Genomic DNA, 21167 nt, shown 5'->3' on the forward strand with positions numbered 1-21167 from the left:
TCAAACAAGGCCTCCTCTAAAACAAAATCAAAAGTACTCTAACAACCTCTCACAACTGTGTCCCATCAACAGAATATCACTATACTACGACAACATCAAACACATGCGCAACTTTTTTCCATATCATACTCTACCTTCACTCCCATGTCGAAACTAGTTAGAAACATCAATAAATAAACAACGATCTACACGTCCAAACCGAAACTCACAGGCAACATCAGTAATAAATCAACAATCTATATAACTGGTATATACTTTCAAAAGTTCATCACATAAGTGTCCCGCCTACTTCACCATAACTGATGACGGCATCACAACACCGCCACCAACAACCGCACCGCAGCGCGAAAGTACCTGCATCACAACACAAAGTACCATGCCCGGATCGCCACCTGAGGCACAACAACCACATCGATAGTCACCGCAACTTATACAATCCCATAAACACTGACTCAGCATACCTTCCTTGACAAGAAAACTTCCTTAAAACCGCATTACTAGATCACAGCGCAACATATTACACGGAACACTCAGATAACAACTTTATAACTATCACACTATACCACTACTCATGAGGTCAGAACCTCACACAAACACTTACACACATCATAGACCCATAATCGAATCTAACTAGCCAATCCGGATCACGTAAGTTACCACCTGATAATGGTTACCTCTCGCCCGAGCTTAACTCGTATGCCCCTCATAACACATTCTCCCATTCGCGTAACTATCACTTCCTGACAAATGTAACCATACCATTAATACCTAACTACTAACAGACGCCTCCTATATCCACATATTATACTCCCTCGTAACCATATATAGCAATCCGGCCTCCACAAAATTAACCTCTCTAGGACGGTTATCTTCTCTATTTAACGTCATCCTTAACTACTAGTGATAACATCACGACACCACCATCTTTCGTATAGCAAATCTCTTACACTCACCTCTACACATAACAGTTTATTTCTATTTTCGATTAACATCCCAATTAACAAACAATAAATCCGTCAACAAAATTTACCTCAACATTCATTCCAAATATGTCCATAATTGTATCATCACCTAACTCAACACCAAAATCTCATATCGTGCAAATACTCTACCAACTTTTTACTCTCCTTAATTCCTCGAAACTCATTACTAACATGTCATCCTGAAATTCCTTTATAACCATTAACTCACACCCTCGTGATAGTATCATACATCTCGACGATTCCTTACTTTCATATCGCATAACTCCGGTCAACACTCTCTTAGTTTACTCCCCTGATTCGTTTCCCTTTACACTCGACAAAATCAATTAACAATTCAACTCCTTATTCCTACTACCCAACTCTTTAGTGCTCCGGTTACCTTCACATTGCTTCAAAACTCAAATTCCATTAATTCATATCGATACCTTCTCACTCAATCTTACCATGGATCCTCTATTATCATGGTACTCACTCACACTTGCCACCAATCAGTCCACACAATCAACGATTACTCTTCAATTAATTGCATCTCCCTTTTACATCTCTAGAAGTCAAAATTCATTTCTGTTAATTGCCCAAGGAAATTACACACTGGGCTCACCTCTTGATAATCAAAATTCCCAAACTCAGTCGTTATCTACAAATCCACGTCGCAGAATAACTCCATCTAAGTTCACTCTATAACACTCTTCTCTATCCATCTACAACGACCTTCCATTACATATATTCTTAATCACTACAATCCTAACCATCTCCCTCCATAAATCCTTACACATCTTAAGTTGCCACTATTCACATCCTTCCTTTCAATCTTTTCATTCCCACATTCCTCAGACTTACTTACCCCTCTGACCATGTACAATTATCACTACTCTACTTAAACCCACGACCATATCACCCACCATACCCCACCAAATGTGCTCATCGCCTCAATAAACTCATCAATCTTCCCTTACTCTTTCCACTATCCATCACAATCACGCATAATCCATGTCCTTCCCACCAAACTCATATCCATCATAAAGTTCTATTCCTTACATTATAAGATGTGGTAACTTACGCATCAGGACCTACACATATGTAAAACAATGCATAAAGAAGCAAAAGAACATCTTTGAAATAAATATGATATGCGACGAGGTCAAAAGATAAGTATGTGACCAAAACAGGGGTTACTAGATCGAGTACAGCCTACTCGATCGAGTAGGTGAAGATCAAAAGCACGCACTATAAATTACCAGGGCTACTCAATCGAGTACGGGCTACTCGATCGAGTACCCTACGCAGTTCTCAACACTGTCCAATTTTGGTAAAACAGTCGTATCTCACTCGTTTCTTGGTCATTTTGAGCGTGTGACATATCGTTAGAATCGTAAGAGAACAAGCTATCAGCTCCAAGTGGAATCACATCAATATCATATATTCATCTCAAGTTATAACAGTTTAAAGACAACTTCTCTATAATCGGACAACATAACTACTAGATTTTTCCTTCCAAGCAACTTAAACAATAACAAAGCAAAGACAAGCAACTCGATACTCGTAAAACCAGTATCCCTAACCACATGTTACTCTTTACAAAAGCCAAAAAAATAACATCCATCATGCTCATATAATATTCAACTTATCAATCAAGTACTACCCGCATGCTAACTTAGTATAACTTCAACACACATCAACATATATATACATATCATCATATCCTCCTAATATCACATGCTACTAATATCAACCAAACAATAAACATCAATCATCACTTAAACATATTCCGCATCATTCTTCACAAACTTCTATCATTCCATCCAATTAAACCACATACTTCATCCAACACATATACTTTAAAGATAATAAAGAATTAGCGATCCCATGACACACCCATAGTGGCCGGTTCAAAGTTGCAAGGGAAAGTTCGCGACTTTAGGACGTCTCCCAAACCCTTGCATTAGCTCCTAACAACTCCTACCCAGGGTCATTTTAATTTGACTCTCTACATTCATTAAATTCATTGGTTACAGGTTTCAAAATCGTCGCTCTAATACCACTTTGTAATACCTCCATAAACCAAGGTGCCTTACCAAGACCACTCTAGCACATGGAAATGCTACCATCTCGGTTACCCGAGGTATAGTAATCAAAATAAACCATAAAGAAACGTACTTTAAGTAATTTAAGTTAAATGTGCGTACATCAAAACCAACAAAAACCTTAAGTGCAACCATCTCAAAACCAAAATCCAATTAAGGGAAAAGTATTATGACAAAACAGCAGAAGGCCACGACTCTGACACATGGTGACTCCATCCCCAGGTAGATATCGCGCGTATCCACGATATACCTACTAATCAACTTCTCACCATCCCCGAATGGATCACCATAGTTTTCAAAACATTTAAACGGGGTCAGTTACTGCATAAACAAAATCAGCCAATACAACAGACAATTACATAATCACAATCCTCCAACTCCGTCACATCACCAAACATCTGACTACGCACTAAAGTGTGTAGCCCTGCCAGAATATCCATCAAAACAGATATTCCACACTGCCAGTGGGGACCGCAGCCATACCACCTAAGCCCCGCTCAAAGCCATAGAGCGAATAACCCATATCTATTAATGTGCACATCACCCTTGTGACGGGAACTATAAGGGGTGAATCAAGGGCGTGAAGCCACTCCCGAAAGTGACTCCACTTAGCCGAGGGCACACCTCGTAAACCACAGACAGACAGAGAACAACCAATCCATGTTACCAATGTAAATACGCCAATTCCAATTAACTATAACAACAATATGCCAATCAAACAACCATGCCAACTTATAATCTTTATACAGTCAACTGAGTAGGGAAACCCTACCTGAGGTGAAATCACCAACAATCAAGCGGATCAAAAATCTTCCTCTACGAAATCACCACCTATAATCAATAATCATACAATTACGATCTCTCTCATAATCATTCCCAAAAACCCCCAAATCACCCAATTAGGGTTTAACCATCATTAACTATTTGACATAAACACAATATAGAAATCTTACCCACAAGATGACGATCACAAAGGTATGACGATCTCAGATATCCGACAACCCTAGCCTTGATTTGATAGCAAAGAGAGAATAGGATCGAAGGTCGCTTTGTTTTTCTTTTTTAAAAGGTTTAGAAAATAAAAGTAAAAGTAAAAGGAACTATCAAAATAACTTTAAATGCCTCTTTACGCATTACTATCAAACCCGGCCGAAAAACCGTAAAACACGATTTACTTGATCGAGTAACTAACGTACTCGATCGAGTACTGCCTACTCGATCGAGTTGCCCCTACTCGATTTAGTAACTAAAAAGCAAAATGCACTCCAGAATGGGTCAAAGACTTACTCAACAGGTTAAGACCTACTCGATAGAGTACCCAACAGCTCAAATATCGTAGGTATTACAATAGCCCTTAGGTCAATCGAAGATTACAAGCTGAAGACTATGGCGACGAGAGGCGGCTCAAGGGGTTTGAGCCAAAGACCTGTCGTCGGGAATAATTTAGAGTCTGTTGAATATCGAGGAGGGTCGTTTAATGTCCATTAGACTACGTGGGAAAGCTCGCCAGCCATAAGAAGAAACCATACCTAGGGTGTAGGCGAACTGAAACTTCATAGAGATTAAATATCTGATGTCGAGAGCATGACGTTAAAAGAAACCGCTGGGACAGAGCTAGGGATTTGTAAGAACCGTCGGGGACAAAGGCAGGGCTTTCTGAGAACCGCCTGGACAAGAGTAAGACTTTCTGAGAATCAACGAATAATAATAAACTTTATAGAAGGCATTACTTTCTGAGAACTGCTAGAGAAGAAAGCAGGACTGTTTGAGAACCGCTGGAAAATAATTAACTTTGTAGAAGGCATGACTTTATGAGAATCTCTGGAGAGGAAGCCAAAACTTTCCGAGAACTGCCGAAAAACAATTAACTTGCATCGTTTCAAGTGAATCGTACTTTGGTTGAGAAATACATGGGCTGTATAGCGGCAATGAACTCTCGTTGTGGAATAAAATATTGCAACTGCTGGGGAAAATGTAGACTAACTGGGCGAAGAAATACATCCGAAGGAAATATACGTAGTAAATATATTCCAAGTATTAGAGGAAACATCAAAAAAGGTAGTAAATGTGGGGCACGGGCCCGCAAATAACAAACTCGCAACAACTTGAGAGAAAGCGCTTCTGTAAAGCACGCTGGAGAAAAGGCGCAGTAGACATAAGGCATTGGGAAAGGTCACAGCATATGTTGTGTTTTCTCCCGAGCTTGCCTATACCAGAGTAAAACATAACTCAGCGCGAGTTCTCTTTCATTCAAACATATCATTTCTTCTTCTTCTTTGAAAAAAACACACAAAACTTTAACCAAATTTCAACAAAAATTGATCAAAACTCGCCATAAATCATGACAAATCCAAGTATGCATCTCGTCTTTTTTGCATTTGTAGCTTGAATTTAGGGGTAGAAATTAGGGTTTTTTGCCCCAAAATGTCGAAAATTTGGGCATCCCAAATAAATTTGTCCCTTGAAATTGACATTAGAAATGCGTAATTGAACATGTTAGGAGCATAACCTTGTATTCATTTTGAATTTTCGTCGAGTATTGATGAAATGAGAGCAAAAAAAGACGGTCTTTACTAAACCGCTTCAAATAGCTCAAACATAACCCTATACTAATCGGTTTTCGATAAAACTTAATGCTTTGGAACCCCTGGGTGATGGGTAAACTTTCTATCATGTCGGAACTTCAGTTTGTGACAGGTCTTACAGGACACTTTTTGCATGGAATTTGACTATAGTAACGAAACGCAGCTGAAATTTCGACTCGTAATTATGACTAAGCTTAAATTAGACACTTAGGAACGTGACTTTACATATTTTTCAACTTGCTCGGGTATAGTGAAAGGATAGCTTGAAAAAACGGCCTAAAACGGCCTGAAAACGGCCACTAAATGCCTTGGTTTGCTCTTTAAATGACTTTATTTGCTCTTTTTGCACATGACGTGCCTTCTAATTCGTGGTGAGACCCCATGGAGGTGGACTTTGACCCTCTCTCAGCCATGGTGGTTTACATAGGGGTAGTAAAGGAGATGGAGGAAGAAGAAGAGGCGCCCAAGCGATCCACCGTGAGGAGGAGGGGCGTCAGCTTGTGCCTGCGTCTGAGTGGGCAGAGATATGGGATGGACTTCATCTCATTTAGGCAGAAGATAGCCACTTGTCATACCATACGGCAAGGAGCATGGTAAGCTTTCAAACTGGCCTTGTATTGACTCATTTCTTTTATTTTCTTCTGCTTTACTTAGCATAGAAGCTAATAAATCTTTCAAAATGCAGGAGGCTGGCAACATGAGGTTGTTCTCCGGGTATACGACCATGATGGATGATTTTGAGAGGTTGTCAGAGGAGGAGAAAGCTATCATCGAGTGTGGGGCCTTTAGAGTTTTGATGAGGGGTTTGCATTAGATCAAGGGGAAGAAGATTCGGGCCAACATGTGCTTGATTCGAGCTTTCTTGGATCGCTTCTAGGATACGACCTCGACTTTTCATATGCCTTTTAGAGAGGTCGGGGTCACCTTAGAGGACTACGGCATGATCTCCGGCTTGCCTTGTGGAGAGGAGCCGATAGTGTGGCCTACGACGGCCATGAGAGTTGACTCGGCTGAGGCCAGGGGCTTGATCGACGGGAACCTTGCTAGGGTACCCGGCCTAGTTTCCAGTTCTTACATCAAAAATTACTTTGGTTGTAAGGTTCTGGCGAGGGTACAGATGACTGCGGGTGGTGGCACAGTGCCTCCTCCACCGTGTACGGTTAAGCAGCGGGCGCAGTTGTAGCTTTGGTGGTTTCTATCTTCGATTTACATCGGAGACAAAGGGGAGAGGCTGTCGTTGAATCTTGTTCCTTTTCTTGCAGACTTGGGTAGCCTACACCGTCTGGATTGGGTTACTCCTAGCTTTACAGTCCTCACTCGGTACATGAGTACCATGGTTCGTCCTGAGCTGATGGAGAAGGGGACTTCTCCTGCTACTGTCGGTCCAGGTTTCCTTTTGGAGGTATGAACCCTCCTTTATATTTCTTTATTTTTGTGAAATTAGAAATGTATAAAAATGCAGATCATTTATAAATGAAGGATCATTTAGAAATAAAAAAATGAAATGAATAAAATGAAAGATGAATTTTTGAAAATATAGAATATGAAAGATCATTGTGAATAAAATATGAAATGAAAGATCATTTTGAAAAATTTCTTCTTCTCTAGGCATAGGTGTACTCGTACTTCCCCGGTTTTGCTCCTACGAGGGTCGCGGACGTGGTAAGAAAGTACCCCGTGGTGAGAGACTAGATCAGGTGCTGATAGAACAGCCATCGGTCTTCTTACGACACCTGCAGAAGGGGTGTCAACGCTATGCAGCTTGATAGCGTAAGTACTCTACCTTGCATTCATTTTTATTTGCCTTTCCTAATTAATAACGATCATATGAATGACCCCTGGTATCCATTTTAGTGGGTGTCAAGACCCTGGGAAGACTACTCTGGCGCTCAAGCTTTTGTGGCCGACGTTCTCCGACCTAGGAGTTCGAGCAGGCTGCTTCTTACGACGCCTATGGGGCCTGTGTGGTACCTGGGTGAGCGGTTGGCTCGACAGTGTCTCCGTGATGTCTTCGTGGTTCCATCGATCCTCCATGGATGATGTTTAGGGAGCCTTCGGGGGCTGAGAGGACGGCTGACTTGGCAGAAGCGAGTGGTTACGCTCTCTTCCTTCGCGACCTCGAGTACTCATAGTTTGTGCGGGGAAGACTGGCGTACTAGCCGATCGTGGTGAGTATACTTCTTACTTGGCTGCTTGAAATGACAGCTTCCTTTGAAAATAGGTTAGAAATGAAAAACTTGATTTGGCAAGAGATTGAGGTATCTTTGAGATGTACCTTCCCTTTCTTCGTTTCTTGATATGCGTGAACATTTTGAGGTATCTTCAGAGCACTTGTTTTTCTATGCTTTGTTATTTATCAACTTTCTTCTTTTCCGAGGGAGCGTGAGCTACATGAGTCGCGAGAGGAGACGGCCCGCCTGTCGAGGGAGCTGGAGGTTTGGGATGCTGACATCGCCATTCTTGAGGCGATGGTGGCAGAGCTGAGGGGTCGTCTAGCCAATCGGCGTAGCTAGATTTGTAGTTTTGTACATTCCTCTTACTTTACTTCGAGCAAGAGCTCAAATTTTGGTGTATATATTCATTTTTATGTGTATATATGAAGGCATACGAGGCTTTTGGTGTTGTTGGGTGTAAAATCTATCGTACCTGCAGGTTAGCTTGGAAACAGGTTTGGCATTTTGACGGTTTATGTCGCCATGCTGCCGAAATTCACGTAGAAATCGCAAGCAAAACACATGTAGCAATTAAAATTGGCCTAAACGGCAGAAAATGCAACTTGACCAAGTCGAAAATATAGAAAAATAAAAAAGTGCCGTCCTAGCGAGCAAAAAAAGGTCTCGGCGGACGACATGAGTGTGTCCCCCCCTATAAAAATAAGAAATGAAATGAGTAAATGTGTTTGTGTGACGAAATGTGAAATGACGATGTCGTCTTGAAAAGCAAACCCGCGTTGGAATAGGATTTCGCAGCAAAAATAGGAGTAGAATTTGGTAAGGAAACGAAATTTCCGAATTCATCAAATAAATTCCTATAGGAATAGGAAACATGCATTAACTAAACCGGGAATAGGAAAGATCCTCCGCGGAAATTAGCAGAAAACAGAGCTGAGGAAGAGGCACAGCAAGAACTGCAACACTTCCAAGAGGCGCAGCTGTTGCTGCGTTTTCTCTTGAGCTGGTCTCTTCCTGAGCAGAATTAGGAAAGGCCGAATAGTATAAATAGAGGCCTCGGGTTAGCTTATATTCTCACATTCTCCCTTCTAGTAGTCCCTAGCTCACCAAATACATACAATTTCTTCCAAAAAATATATTTCCAAAAAATGAACGCTTTTGAATCCCGACTCAAAGAATGGACAAACGAAGTTTCGAACGCAGAGAAGCATGATATGGGCATTTTTGGATCGATCGTTAGTTTTAAGCAAGTAAAAGTGGTAAGACCGTTCGTTGATGCTTGTCTTGAACATTGGAACCCCGATTTTAATGTATTTGCCTTTCCCGGAGGCAAAATCTATCCTTTTCCCGAGGAATTTGCGGCGATTGGAGGGTGGGATGTAGAAAACCTTCCAGCTTTACCATCTAGCTCCCAAGGATATTAGAATAAATTTAGGGATCTTTTAGAACTGACCAAGGCTGAAGTGGATCGACTTGTGACATCGAAGGGTGTAAGAATGTTTGACTCTGTAGACCGTTTCATAGATAGGGAAGACCCTTCCATTTCTTATGCTGCAAGGCGTAGAGCCTTTGGATTTTGCCTTCTTCATTGCTTTGTCTTAAAAGGCCATGTTGATGCAGAAATGAGAGGTGACCCGTGATTTTTGGGTATTATCGAGCAAATAGAGCTGCGCAAGAGCCCAGTTTGCTTGGTATTAGGAGAGACCATCTTAGGGTTGGATAACGAAAGGCGAACCGTGAGCTTCCCTATCTAGGGAGTCCTATCATTTTGCAGGTAAGAACGATCCCGACTTCTTGTCTTTCTTTTTGTTTCGCTTTTTTCATCGTCTTTTTTTTCGTTTTGGTCGTGGTTCATGCTCGACGAATGAATGCTTAATGACGTTCCTTTTGTAGATTTGGCTCATAGAGAGACTGCGATTGATCAAGCCCCAGTTGACGTGCTTGGATATCGATCACGATCGATCGTGATGAGGACTAGGCTATACATGGTGGATTTTGCTCGAGTGTACAAGTAGTGGGAGGACAAGCTAAAGAGCGAAGGTGGTCCCTTGATTAGGTTGATCGTTGTGGACATGGGCCACACCGCGGTGCGCGAGGAGGCGCTTGAAATAAGCGTGTATTTGTGGATTCACCACCAATTTTTATGGGAAATTGGAACCGTTCGAATACCTCGTGTCATGTCAAGACACAAAGTAGTGACATGAACACTAAGAACTCGTTACCTTTAGCATTCTATGTCTAGAATGACTCTCGTGGATGCCAATGAACATGCATGTTCACAGAGATCTAGAGTAAGGGGTGAGAGTACGCATTAGGAAGCTCTTTTACTGAACACCTAATCCCGCCCGCCTCGATAGCGGCCTCTACTAATGATTAGGGAAATTGTTCATAGTTGATATGCTGTCGATTATATGCATGCAATGCAACAAACAATAGATTAATCCTAGTATGTGAATTAAAGTAAGTCGGTGAACACGTAATTTAGCAACCATTATGTCGGATTGGGATTTAGGATTCATTACATGTGAAGAACAAGTAAATAAATCATACAATAAATAAATATGATAAATAAAATTACAATGAATTACAAAGGTTAATTGATTTACGTCAAAAATACACTCAAAACGGAAATTTGAAGAAAAGAAAATAAAAGTTTAGAAATTAAGGTGATGAAAATAGGGCAGATTAAGGGTGACACGATTATTAGTTAATTAATTACATAATTAAAGGCTACGTCAAAGCGAGAATGGAAGTTCAGGGACATAGATCATCTCAGAACAGGCGCAGCATATGCTGCGTCCTTTAGAAGAGGCGCAGCTATTCCTGCGTCTGTTCTTGGGTTGAGCTCTGGCCGTGAAGTCAGAACCGCGGGTAGTTAATGTTCTTAGGTATGTTTTACGATTGATTATTGACATTAGACTCAAGTTAAAGTGATTTAACAGGTTTATTACATCTGGAACGAACTGTCATAAAAGCGATAAACACGAATTAAAACGAATTAAAACGGGTTAAAACGAATTAAGAACGAATTATAGATTGATTTACGATGTCGGAAACACAAAAGGAACTAACTTTGAAAGAAATTGACAAACTGAAAATAAAAAATGGAAATATGTACAAAGGACGAATCCCAGAGACTTGATATGGACAAACAAAGTCTCTAAAATCCGAGTTTGATTTAATGACGAAAACCCGCAAATATCGAGTTATAAGGGATTTAAGTCGAGAATAAAGCGTGATAATTGGAAAGAATGATTAAAACGTGGCTTATGTATATAGGAAGAAAGAAAATAAGAAACTAAAACGGAAGGAACAAAACCACAGAAACCCGAGGAAGAAGAAAAAGAGCAGGAGCAGCGGCAGCCTCTCGAAGAGGCGCAGCAGGTGCTGCGACCCTTCGAAGAGGCGCAGCTGCTGCTGCGTTTCTTCTAGACGTCTGGTAACTGTTGTTTCGTAAAAACAGTTTGTAATAAAGGTTTTAAAATCGGTTTTGAATGTGCTTTTGACGTGAATCTTACATTAATTGATAGAAAAATAAAATACAATAAAAAAGATGGGATTTACACCTCAGACTTACATGTTTGACGAAACGAGATTAACTAAGTTAATGTTTTGTGATTGCTCGATATGTAGAAATTGCCCTCGTTGGAGGATTTTAGATTAATTAATTGATTGATGTGTAGTGGTCAAATTGATCAGTCATGCAACGTGGCTGGTACTCAGAATGATCTGAGCCTACGTAGTCAATTGATCAAGCACGTAGGCGTCAAAAGCTTAGAGCAAGGTCTAGAATGCAAAAAGAGAAGAGAAGGGAGGACACTCGCGTGAAAAATATGGCGACCGAAGGTCTCTATTTATACTAAAATATGTGAAGAGTTTTGGAATGACCCAAACATTGGAAAGAAATCACGGAAATATTCCGTAAACAACAAAAGAGGACTGGAGAATGGGCGCAGCAGCTGCTACGGTCCTTCCAAGAGGCGCAGCACCTGCTATGTCATTTCCTCAGAGGTTTCCTCCTGCGGAAGAAAGATTTCCGCGTTTCTTTTATAGAATTGCGGTAGATCTATACTTTCTTATTCCCTAAAATATGATTTATGGATGATATTTTACCAAAAGATATAAAATTTAATTATTGAATAAATATCCGGGATATTCTAGCTCATTCCGACTTGGCATTTTAAACGGTTTCTTAGAAAATGAAACGGTTTCTTGACCCGGACTCCAAATGAACTCTAATTACTGTCAAAACGACTTTATCGGCGCGTAGATGACGACCAAGGGCTATACACAAGTATTTGATCTATCACTTGATGATAAACTTATGGACTGTCATAAATCGTTCCGTGTACCAAACATGCGGCCCAATCATCACTGGGTGGTTGGCGGAAGGTGTATAAATGAGGTATCTACAGAGCCCCCAGTTTGAATGAGGCTTGTACAAGGCGAAAGTCAAAGTATAGCCATCAGGTCAATCGAAGATTATAACCTGACGACTATGGCAACGCAAGGCGGCTCAAGGGGTCTGAGCTAAGGACCTGTCGTCGGGAACATTTTAAAGCCTGTCGACTATCAGAGAGGGTCGTTTAAAGTCCATTAGACTACGTAAGGAAGCTCGCCAGCCATAAGAAGAAATCATACCTAAGACTTCTTTGGAGACGTTTCCGGAGTTGCGTAGGAGCTAAGGGTAAGACCTAAAAGATATGTAGGGATTGCGCTAGGATGTGGGACCCTAAATGAAAACATCGACGATAAGGAGGTCTAAGGTTAACCAAGGTTTGGGTGTAGGAACCCTAAGAAAAGGTGATCCTAAAGGATTATGATCCTAAAGGTAGAAGGTAGGTGTATGAACCTGGGGAGTTTGGGAACCTAAAGTGCTAGGTGTATGAACCTAATAGGATGGCTGGTATGAGAACTTCTGGAGAGCGACACCTTTGCAGAGCTCCGTGAGGAAACAAAAGATATTGAGGGCAGCAGGACGTCGGTGGAAACTGCTGGGGAATCTGCTTGCGTCGGTCTCAAGCGAACTCACGTTGGGGAATATATTAACGATTAGGAACATCTTCATCGTCATGGAAGAAACCTTGAGTGAGCAATACTGCAAAATACTGCTACGTTGGGGAAAATATGGACGACTCTGTCTAGATTGAATCATTCCTGGGAAATCTGCTTGTATTTCTTTCAAACAAACTCCATCTCTCAAGAAGTGCATCGGCTGTCATGAACTCTCGCTGAGAATATAAATGTATTGATAAATGTGTGTCTTAAATACCATCGAGAAAAATGAAGAGGCTTGACTGATAATGGTGCGTCTCAAGCACCGCTGGAAATTTGCTCGTTCTTGCAAGCGAAAACCCGATAATAAAGGAATGAACTTGCGAACTGATTTCAACAAAAATCCTTATCATGACGGTTTGTAGTCCGTCTAGAAAAATACGGGTCTGGACGAAAAAGAACGCCCAAAAGAACCAAATATATGATATAAGTGTTGTAGTATGTGTCCTCGACAATAATGCGATCACATGTTTAAATCTCATAATAAGAATGCATGAGGGAAAGTAATATTTTATTGTCAACTGATCCACATTAATCGGTAATGATTGGCTGACTAGAGTTTGACATTACTGTCGTATGACGGTGGTGATCAGTTGATCCTTTAAGGTCATACCTCTAGGGTAACACTCTTAATTGATTAATTAATTAATTGTATGTTGATACAAGTTAATTTATTCCTTAAAATTGAACAAATTTATTTATAAGTGAGAATTATATATCTTATTGTAATGTGACTAAATAAGATTCAATTTAGTAATTAATTTGTTATATTACTAAAATTGACTAATGTTTGTGAAACATTTGAGATAAGAGTAATTAGTTAGTTACAATTACAAGATGGTGTAGATTATATTAGCAGACTTAATGTGACCCATTTTATATACATGTAATTGTGAATTATATTTTAATTTGTCAAATGTAATCTTTTAATATATAATGATATTTAATTAGTTAAATATGCATTTATATTGCTAATGACATGTCACATGTCACATGTTATAGCATATTACAAATGACAAAATTACAAAGATAATATGGAGTCCATTTTAGTGGGAAAACCGGTTTTATAGTCTTAAAAAGGGTTTAGTGGTTGTTGTTTTAAACACCATGATTACCTATACGTACTAGGACCTACCCTAAACTTTTGGGTAAGATAAAAAGCATGAGCATGCTCCCTTTTGTGATGTGAAAACCGTGCCCCTCTTTTAATATGAGAAGTAGTTCTCATTTTCAATATGACAAGTCTTATGCTCATCTTTTATCTCTAATTTTTGATCTCACACATAAAATTGTTTTATGCATAATTTGTTCCAAAAATATCTAATATTATTCTATCTTACTAGAACTAGTAAATCATACTATTAGTTATATTATTTAAGGGCCCTTATACTAATTCTACTATACAAATTAGTATAGGTATTAAGAGTGATTATCTTGGTACAATTCCTTGAGGAGTACATCCTACCATTGGGTCTAAATTCATCCTTGGAGCACTCGGATTTCTACAAAGACTCATTTGGTAGGAGACCAATTAGTATAACCATTTCGGCCCTCAATGTAAGATTAATCGATTTCTTCTTACTTTGTATATTATTGTTATGCATGCATAAGATCTATTTAGTTTATGACTAAACTAAGTTTATTAAGTTATTAGATGTGTCTAATAAGAGGTTAATGAATCTTATAATTGGTATCAGATCAAGAGTTGTTGCATGCATAATCGGTTTAGTTTTTCCGAGTTATAATGTTAACATATAAAACTTGTATTTTGTGATTTATGATGATAAAGGCCACGAAATGTTTTGCATGAATAACATTCTGGTCCTAAATTGTTTTTAAGTCATTTTGATGATTTATGGTATTTTATTGCTCTTGGTATTTTATTGCTCTTTAATATGATTTTTAGTATTTTTATTACATTTTAGGGTTATTTAATGGGAATACTCCAAACTATTCGGGTGCTTCTCAAAATACTCCAAACTGTAATTTAACTACCAATATAACCAACTATTACACCCCTTCACTTTAAATAGAATCGGACTTTTATTAACCTATAATGACAGGTAACAAGATCCCCCTCTTCTCATTATACATGATCTTCATCTTCTTCCTCTTCCCTACACTTAAAAATCCAGAAAAATCAGAAAACCCAGTTTTAATTTCCGAAAAACCAATCAAAAACACACAAAAACCCTAAATTAATCACAGTACACCATAACTCTTCCTCCCAAATTAACCAGAACATATCCAATTAGCTCCACAAATAACTACACAAACTTTGAGCAAACCAACATAAAATATGGCCTTCGCTAAAATCTAACCAATCTCGCTTCAAGCTCGCTGGTACATGGTCACTCTCGCTTCAAAATCTGGGCAAATCTTGCATCTTTTTCTGAGGAGCTAAAATCGTCTCACGCTAACCAAATGACCAACATTTAGCCTAACAATTCATCAAAAACCCATCAAAATAATCCCCAAATATGGATATCAAACCAACGCATTATTCAAATAATCCATACTTTACCACACAAGTAGCAATCGATGTTAAAATGGTGAAATTGCGCCCAGAAAAGGGTAACTAAGAGCTCTTTGATTGATTCAGACGGTGCTTCATTGATTTAACTTATTGTGCCTAAAAAAGATACAGATTTGACGAGTTTAGAGGCTAACAATTTGCCTAAATTTAGATTAATGAGGATTGATTTACAGTGGGAGTTGTTTGTTTATTTGCAAATGTGGAAACTTTGTTGGATTTTTAAAATTTGTGAATGAAAAAAAGAAGGGATGTAAAAAAAGAAAAAAAAAATACATGTGAATTGTAAACAGGTGATTCTGGTTGTGGTGGATGATGGTGAATTGGTGGTGGTTGTGGGAATGATGATCTGATGGATAAAGGTTATTAGGTGGGTAATTGTTATGTTTTTAAGGAGAGGGTGAGAGTGACATGTTCAAGAGGTAGCCGGTTATCCGAGTGTATTATGAGAATAGGGTGTCAATTGTATGGTATATTGTGAGTTAAATTAAAGTTTAGAGTATTTTAAGAAGACCAGCAATAGGTTAGAGTATTTTTATTAAATAATCCTACATTTTATTGAATAAAATGTCACTTAAAATGCTAAAATTAGTTAGACTATGATTCTGACCTTGAAATTTTTACACGACCTCACATGCATATTTTACACACTGTATGTAAAATTTCGTATAAAAGTGTTTTATATTGCATGATTTATGATTTTTACATGATAAAAATTGAATAAATAGAGGTATTTTGGTCAAAAATAGCTAGACTTCGATTCTGTCCATAAAGTTTTAGTATGGTGTCACATGCTACATTTACACATTGTATGTAAATTTTGAGATAAAATGGTTTTATTTTGCATGATTTATGATTTTTAGATGTAAAAATCACATAAATAGTGACTATTTTAACAAAAATAGCTAAAATGAATTTTATGGCATGAAAAGTTTTCTCAATGTTATATATATGATATGAACATCAGATCTAAAGTTGCATATTAAATTTCGTATGATTTGAATGATTATTAATTTTTATGGGATATAGATTGTTAAATAGCAACTTTAATAGTAATTAGGATTAATTGATAAAAATACTCTGAACTATGGGGTTGCCACTTAAAATACTCTGAACTCTTATTTAATTACAAATATACCCAACAATAACCCACCTTCACTTTTACTAAAATAGATTAACTGGTGACCTGATTAGCAGGTCACCTTTATCCTTAAAACGTAATTTCCCCCCTTTTCTTGTCATTTTCACAAACTCTTCATCTCCTTTCATCTCCTTTCTTCTCTTTTCCACCATTGACGCCTCACCTTGTTCCAATACCATTTTCGATTTCGATTTTCCTCATTGATGAATCGCACTGTCCTTGCGTCTGTGATTTTATTTTTCTTCTAATAATTAATGGCGAAAACTGTTGTTGATCCATCAACGGCTAAGGTAAGTCTCCATTTCTTCTTTTATGGTCATTTTATTTGAATAATCTCAATTATTGTGTTGTTGTTGTTTAATGTTTCAATGTGGCAATTAAATTTCGATTTTTCATTTTCCCCTTTTTTATTAGGGTTTGTTCTTTATAATCTTGAGTTGTAATTGCAATTAATTGATTATATACTGATGTTGGATATAGGATAATGCTTTTGCTGCTGTGACTTTGAAAATTTGGCATGGGGGCAGTTTTAAGATGGAAGAAAAGTCGTTGGTTTATCTGGGTAGAATTTTTAGGACAGCGTCTGTTGATCCTGATGAGATGGGTTGGTTTACTTTGGTTGAGGAAGCTGAAAAATGTGGGTTTAGGAGGGATGTAGATGGTATATTCTTTCTAAATTCAAATGAGGGTTTAAAGAGAGTATTGGATGATAGGGGTGCACAGTTAATGTGTAATTTGGCTGAGCTCCAAAGAGTTGTGGATTGCTATATTATACCTGAGAAAGATATTAGTCAATTAATGCATTGGATAGAGGTTATTGATAGTTGTGTTGTTGTTAATAAGGCCACTAAATTAATACCTAGGAGAAAGGTGAATGAGGAAAGGGCATCTCTTACCACTGAGAAAGTTGTTGCTTTTGAAAAGGAGGGACCACCTGTGTCATCTTCCTCATTTATAACTCAGAAAAAGACAACCTTATCTGCTCATAAAACCAGATCTCATTGTTCTGAAAAAAATCCCAACAAAACAGTTCTAAAATCTCCCCAAAAGTGCTCAAGACCAGCTGTTGAAAAATCCCAGTCAAAACCATTGTCACCTCTTGAAAAATCCCACTCAAAAACAAGATCCAGTGTTGGAAAATCCCCAAAAAATAGTACTCAAACCTCACCCAGATTTGTTTCCAATCAAAAAATTGTTGAAAAAACACATGAGAAAACAGCTCCAAATCCTGAAGAAATCTCTGAGATTCAGCAAACAGTGAGTGATTATCCTGAACCATATTTTGATGTCAATGACATTAGAATAGCAGACCTGTTTAATGAATATGAGGAAAATGCTGATAAGGCAGCTTTGAATGGTGATGAGGAGTGTACTGAGGGTGAAGAAGATGATCCAGGTTATGAGCCTGAAGAAGATGTAGGAGAAAGTGATGATGAGGATGAGGAGAGTGAAGAAGATGATGTTCAACTTGAAGATGATTTAAATGACATTGACTATAATGATGATGAATTGCATGAAGCAAGAGTTAAACTGTTAGCTTGGAATGCAAATGCCCTAAAAATTGCAAACCAAGTACAACTTGAAGTCGCATCTTGTAAGTCGACCGGACAAGAAACTTTGACTTCACCTACTTGTTCAAAAAAGCCGATGTACACCGAGTGATTATGATGAAAGTGGAGATGAGGAAGACACTCCTGGGGAGAGTGATGAAGAGAGTGTCCCTGGAAAAAGGAAGTCTTCTAGTGTCCCTGTAGTGAATGAGAGAACAGACTACTTGAAACTAAAATGGCGTGTGGGAATTAGATTTCCTACCACTGACTTGTTCAAGGAAGCTGTGATTAGGTATGCAGTAGCTCAGGGGAGGGATCTTACTTTTGATATAAGTGATAAAGCCAGGGGAAAAAAACTTAGGGTTAGATGTAAAAAAGGGTGTCCTTTCAAACTATATGGTAGTTGGGACAATAAATCAGCAGCTTTTCTTGTGAAGACAGTTGATCCTCAACACACTTGTCAAAGGACAATGGAGAGTAACAGACAACTTAAATCAACATGGTTAGCAAAACAGTTCCTTGATGTTTTTAAAGCTAAACCCCATTGGCCAGCCAAAGACATCATAGATACTGTTAGGAGAGCATATAAGGTTATAATTAAGAAAGATCTTGCTTACAAAGTTAAGTACTATGCTCATAAAATGCTCCATGGGTCAATGAAAGAACATTACAGCAAGTTAGGGAGTTATGTAGCTGCTCTTGAACAAGGAAACCCAACCAGTGTCTTCACTTTGTATACCAACCCAAATATAACCTCAAATCCTGCAGTGTTTCAAAGGTTATTTGTATGTTTTGATGCCCTCAAGCAAGGGTGGCTGCTTGGTTGTAGGAAACTACTATGTGTTGATTCTTGTTTTTTGAAGACTTTTTTGGGAGGTCAGTTAATGGCTGTTATTGGAAGAGATGGAAATGAACAAATGTTTCCAGTAGCTTGGGCAGTTGTTGAGGGTGAGAATAATGAGAGCTATGAGTGGTTTTTCCAGCAATTGAAAAGTAGCTTGGGAGAAGTAGATGGAGATGGGTGGACCTTCATTTCAGATGAACATCAGGTTTGTCTTAATCTATTTTTTAGCTAGTATTATTTGTTGCCTTGGTCTATTTTATTGTTGTTGATGCCAAGTTTGTTTAAATATCAGAGTATTGTGACAATGATTGCTAAAGAATTCCCTAAAGCAGAACATAGGCATTGTGCTAGGCATATATTTGCCAATTGGCACAAGACCTATAAGGGTGATGAAATGAAGCTTCTTTTCTGGAACTGTGCAAAGGCATACAATGAGGCTGATTTTAATGATGGTTTAGATGCTATTAGGGAGGTTGACCATAAGGCTGCTGAAGCTTTCATAGCTTGTAGGCCACATCTCTTTTGTAGGGCATTCATTCAAACTCACACAAAAAATGATGTTATAGTTAACAACATGGCTGAAACATTTAATGCTTACATCATTGAGGCTAGATCCAAACATATAATTTACATGCTTGAGGAGATTAGGACAGCCTTAATGCAAAGGTTACTGGAAAAAAAACAAGAGATGGAGTCCAGTACCCATGTTGTTTGTCCAAATGTGCAAGCATTATTAGAAGTAGAGAAGGACAAAGCTGCAGAATGTAGAGTGGCAGTTTCTACCCCTACAGTATTCCAAGTGGCCCATGGTATAGATGTCTTGACTGTGGATTTGGAGGCAAGGAGTTGTACATGTAGAAAATGGGATTTGACGGGTATACCTTGCTTTCATGCTGTGGCTGCAATCTTTGATATATCTGCTCTTGCAGAGGATTATGTCCATGAGATGTATAAAAGAGAGGCATATTTGAGAAGTTACAACATGTCCATAAGTCCTTGTCCAGGCCAGAGACATTGGCCAAAGGTAGAGTTGCCACTGAATCCTCCCCCCATAAAAATAGGACCTGGTAGGCCTAGGAAGAAAAGAAGAAGGGCACCACATGAAGACCCTAAAAAACCAGGAAAGCTGACTAAGCATGGTATTGAGATGTCTTGCTCTGTTTGTAAGTCAAAATCCCATAATAAAAGAAAGTGCCCTGACAAAGACAAAGAACTAGCACCTGCTCCAAAAAGGCCAATGGGAAGACCAAGGAAATCAGCTGCAGCAGAGGCAAATGAAGCATTACAAATTGCCTCTGAGGTTCACCATACAGCAACAGCCCAACCAACAAGGCTTGGAAGGGGAGGAAGAGTGATTAGGACTGCCAGAGGAGTTGCTGCAAGAGGGAGAGGAAGGGGTGGTGTAAGGGTTGGTGGAGGAAGAGGTGGAAGAGGTGGTAGGGTAAGTACCTCTTTCAATGAATCAATATCTGATAACAATGTTTCCTACTTATACATGTTAAAATCTCATAACAGTTTACCATGTTAACATTGCAGGCCCCTCAAGGATTTGGGGTGCTCATTGATGAATCAGGGAATGCTTATACAAATGTAAATTTGCTTATTTGATATTCTATTTTTATTGCACTTAAACTGGCAAAAAATAGAACTGATCTTTCATTGTTATGTTATTGACAGGTTGTGGGCAGTAGTTCAGGTCCAAGGAGCATTCTTCTTGGAGAAAGTACTCAGCAATCAGTCAATCAGTGAACCAGCAGACCAGTTGAAGTTCAGTTGCTTACATGTCAAAGGAGCATCATGTAGTTTAGTTGTTATGTACTCTTAGATCAGTTGATATCAAACAATGTTGTTATGTACTGAAGTCGTTAGGATTCACTAGATAACAGACATGATGTTGTGGGAATATTTTCAGAATGCTATGTTTTGAGTATCTGTTGATATACAGATCTTTTGAATGCTATGAAATGAGACAAGTTGTTTCAAATGAAATGGAATTGCATTGCTTCAAAAAATTATTTTCATACATTATTGCTCAAATACAATCAAACTTTAAACATCCAACTAAATGCAAATATTACCCAAGAAATTATTAATCCAAACAGTACAATTTTTTCCCCTTTTGAATGTTTATCTACTTCACCCTTCAACACAATCACTTCTAATCTGAGTTTCTCATTCTTCAATTTCAGTTTCTTCAATTTTTCATCATAATTCTTCAATA

At 38.6% G+C, this 21167-nt stretch overlaps 1 protein-coding gene across 1 annotated transcript; it reads left to right on the top strand.

The window, feature by feature from the left end:
* Positions 1-19244: 19244 nt before the first annotated feature.
* LOC141615099 (uncharacterized) lies at positions 19245-20849 on the top strand. Its single transcript, XM_074433645.1, has 3 exons — positions 19245-20387; positions 20483-20536; positions 20624-20849. Exons 1-3 carry the CDS (start codon positions 19251-19253, stop codon positions 20693-20695), a joined length of 1263 nt encoding a protein of 420 aa, XP_074289746.1. The 5' UTR covers positions 19245-19250; the 3' UTR covers positions 20696-20849.
* Positions 20850-21167: the final 318 nt, after the last annotated feature.

The sequence above is a fragment of the Silene latifolia genome, chromosome 11, assembly GCF_048544455.1.
Source record: "Silene latifolia isolate original U9 population chromosome 11, ASM4854445v1, whole genome shotgun sequence".
Classification (NCBI taxonomy): Eukaryota; Viridiplantae; Streptophyta; class Magnoliopsida; order Caryophyllales; family Caryophyllaceae; genus Silene; species Silene latifolia.

Excerpts from the sequence above, each read along its gene's own strand:
- LOC141615099 (XM_074433645.1), top strand. The coding sequence starts at position 19,251 with ATGATTGCTAAAGAATTCCCTAAAGCAGAACATAGGCATTGTGCTAGG. Across the intron at positions 20,388-20,482 it reads GAGGTGGAAGAGGTGGTAGG|GCCCCTCAAGGATTTGGGGT; the intron begins GTAAGTACCTCT and ends TTAACATTGCAG. Across the intron at positions 20,537-20,623 it reads CAGGGAATGCTTATACAAAT|GTTGTGGGCAGTAGTTCAGG; the intron begins GTAAATTTGCTT and ends TGTTATTGACAG.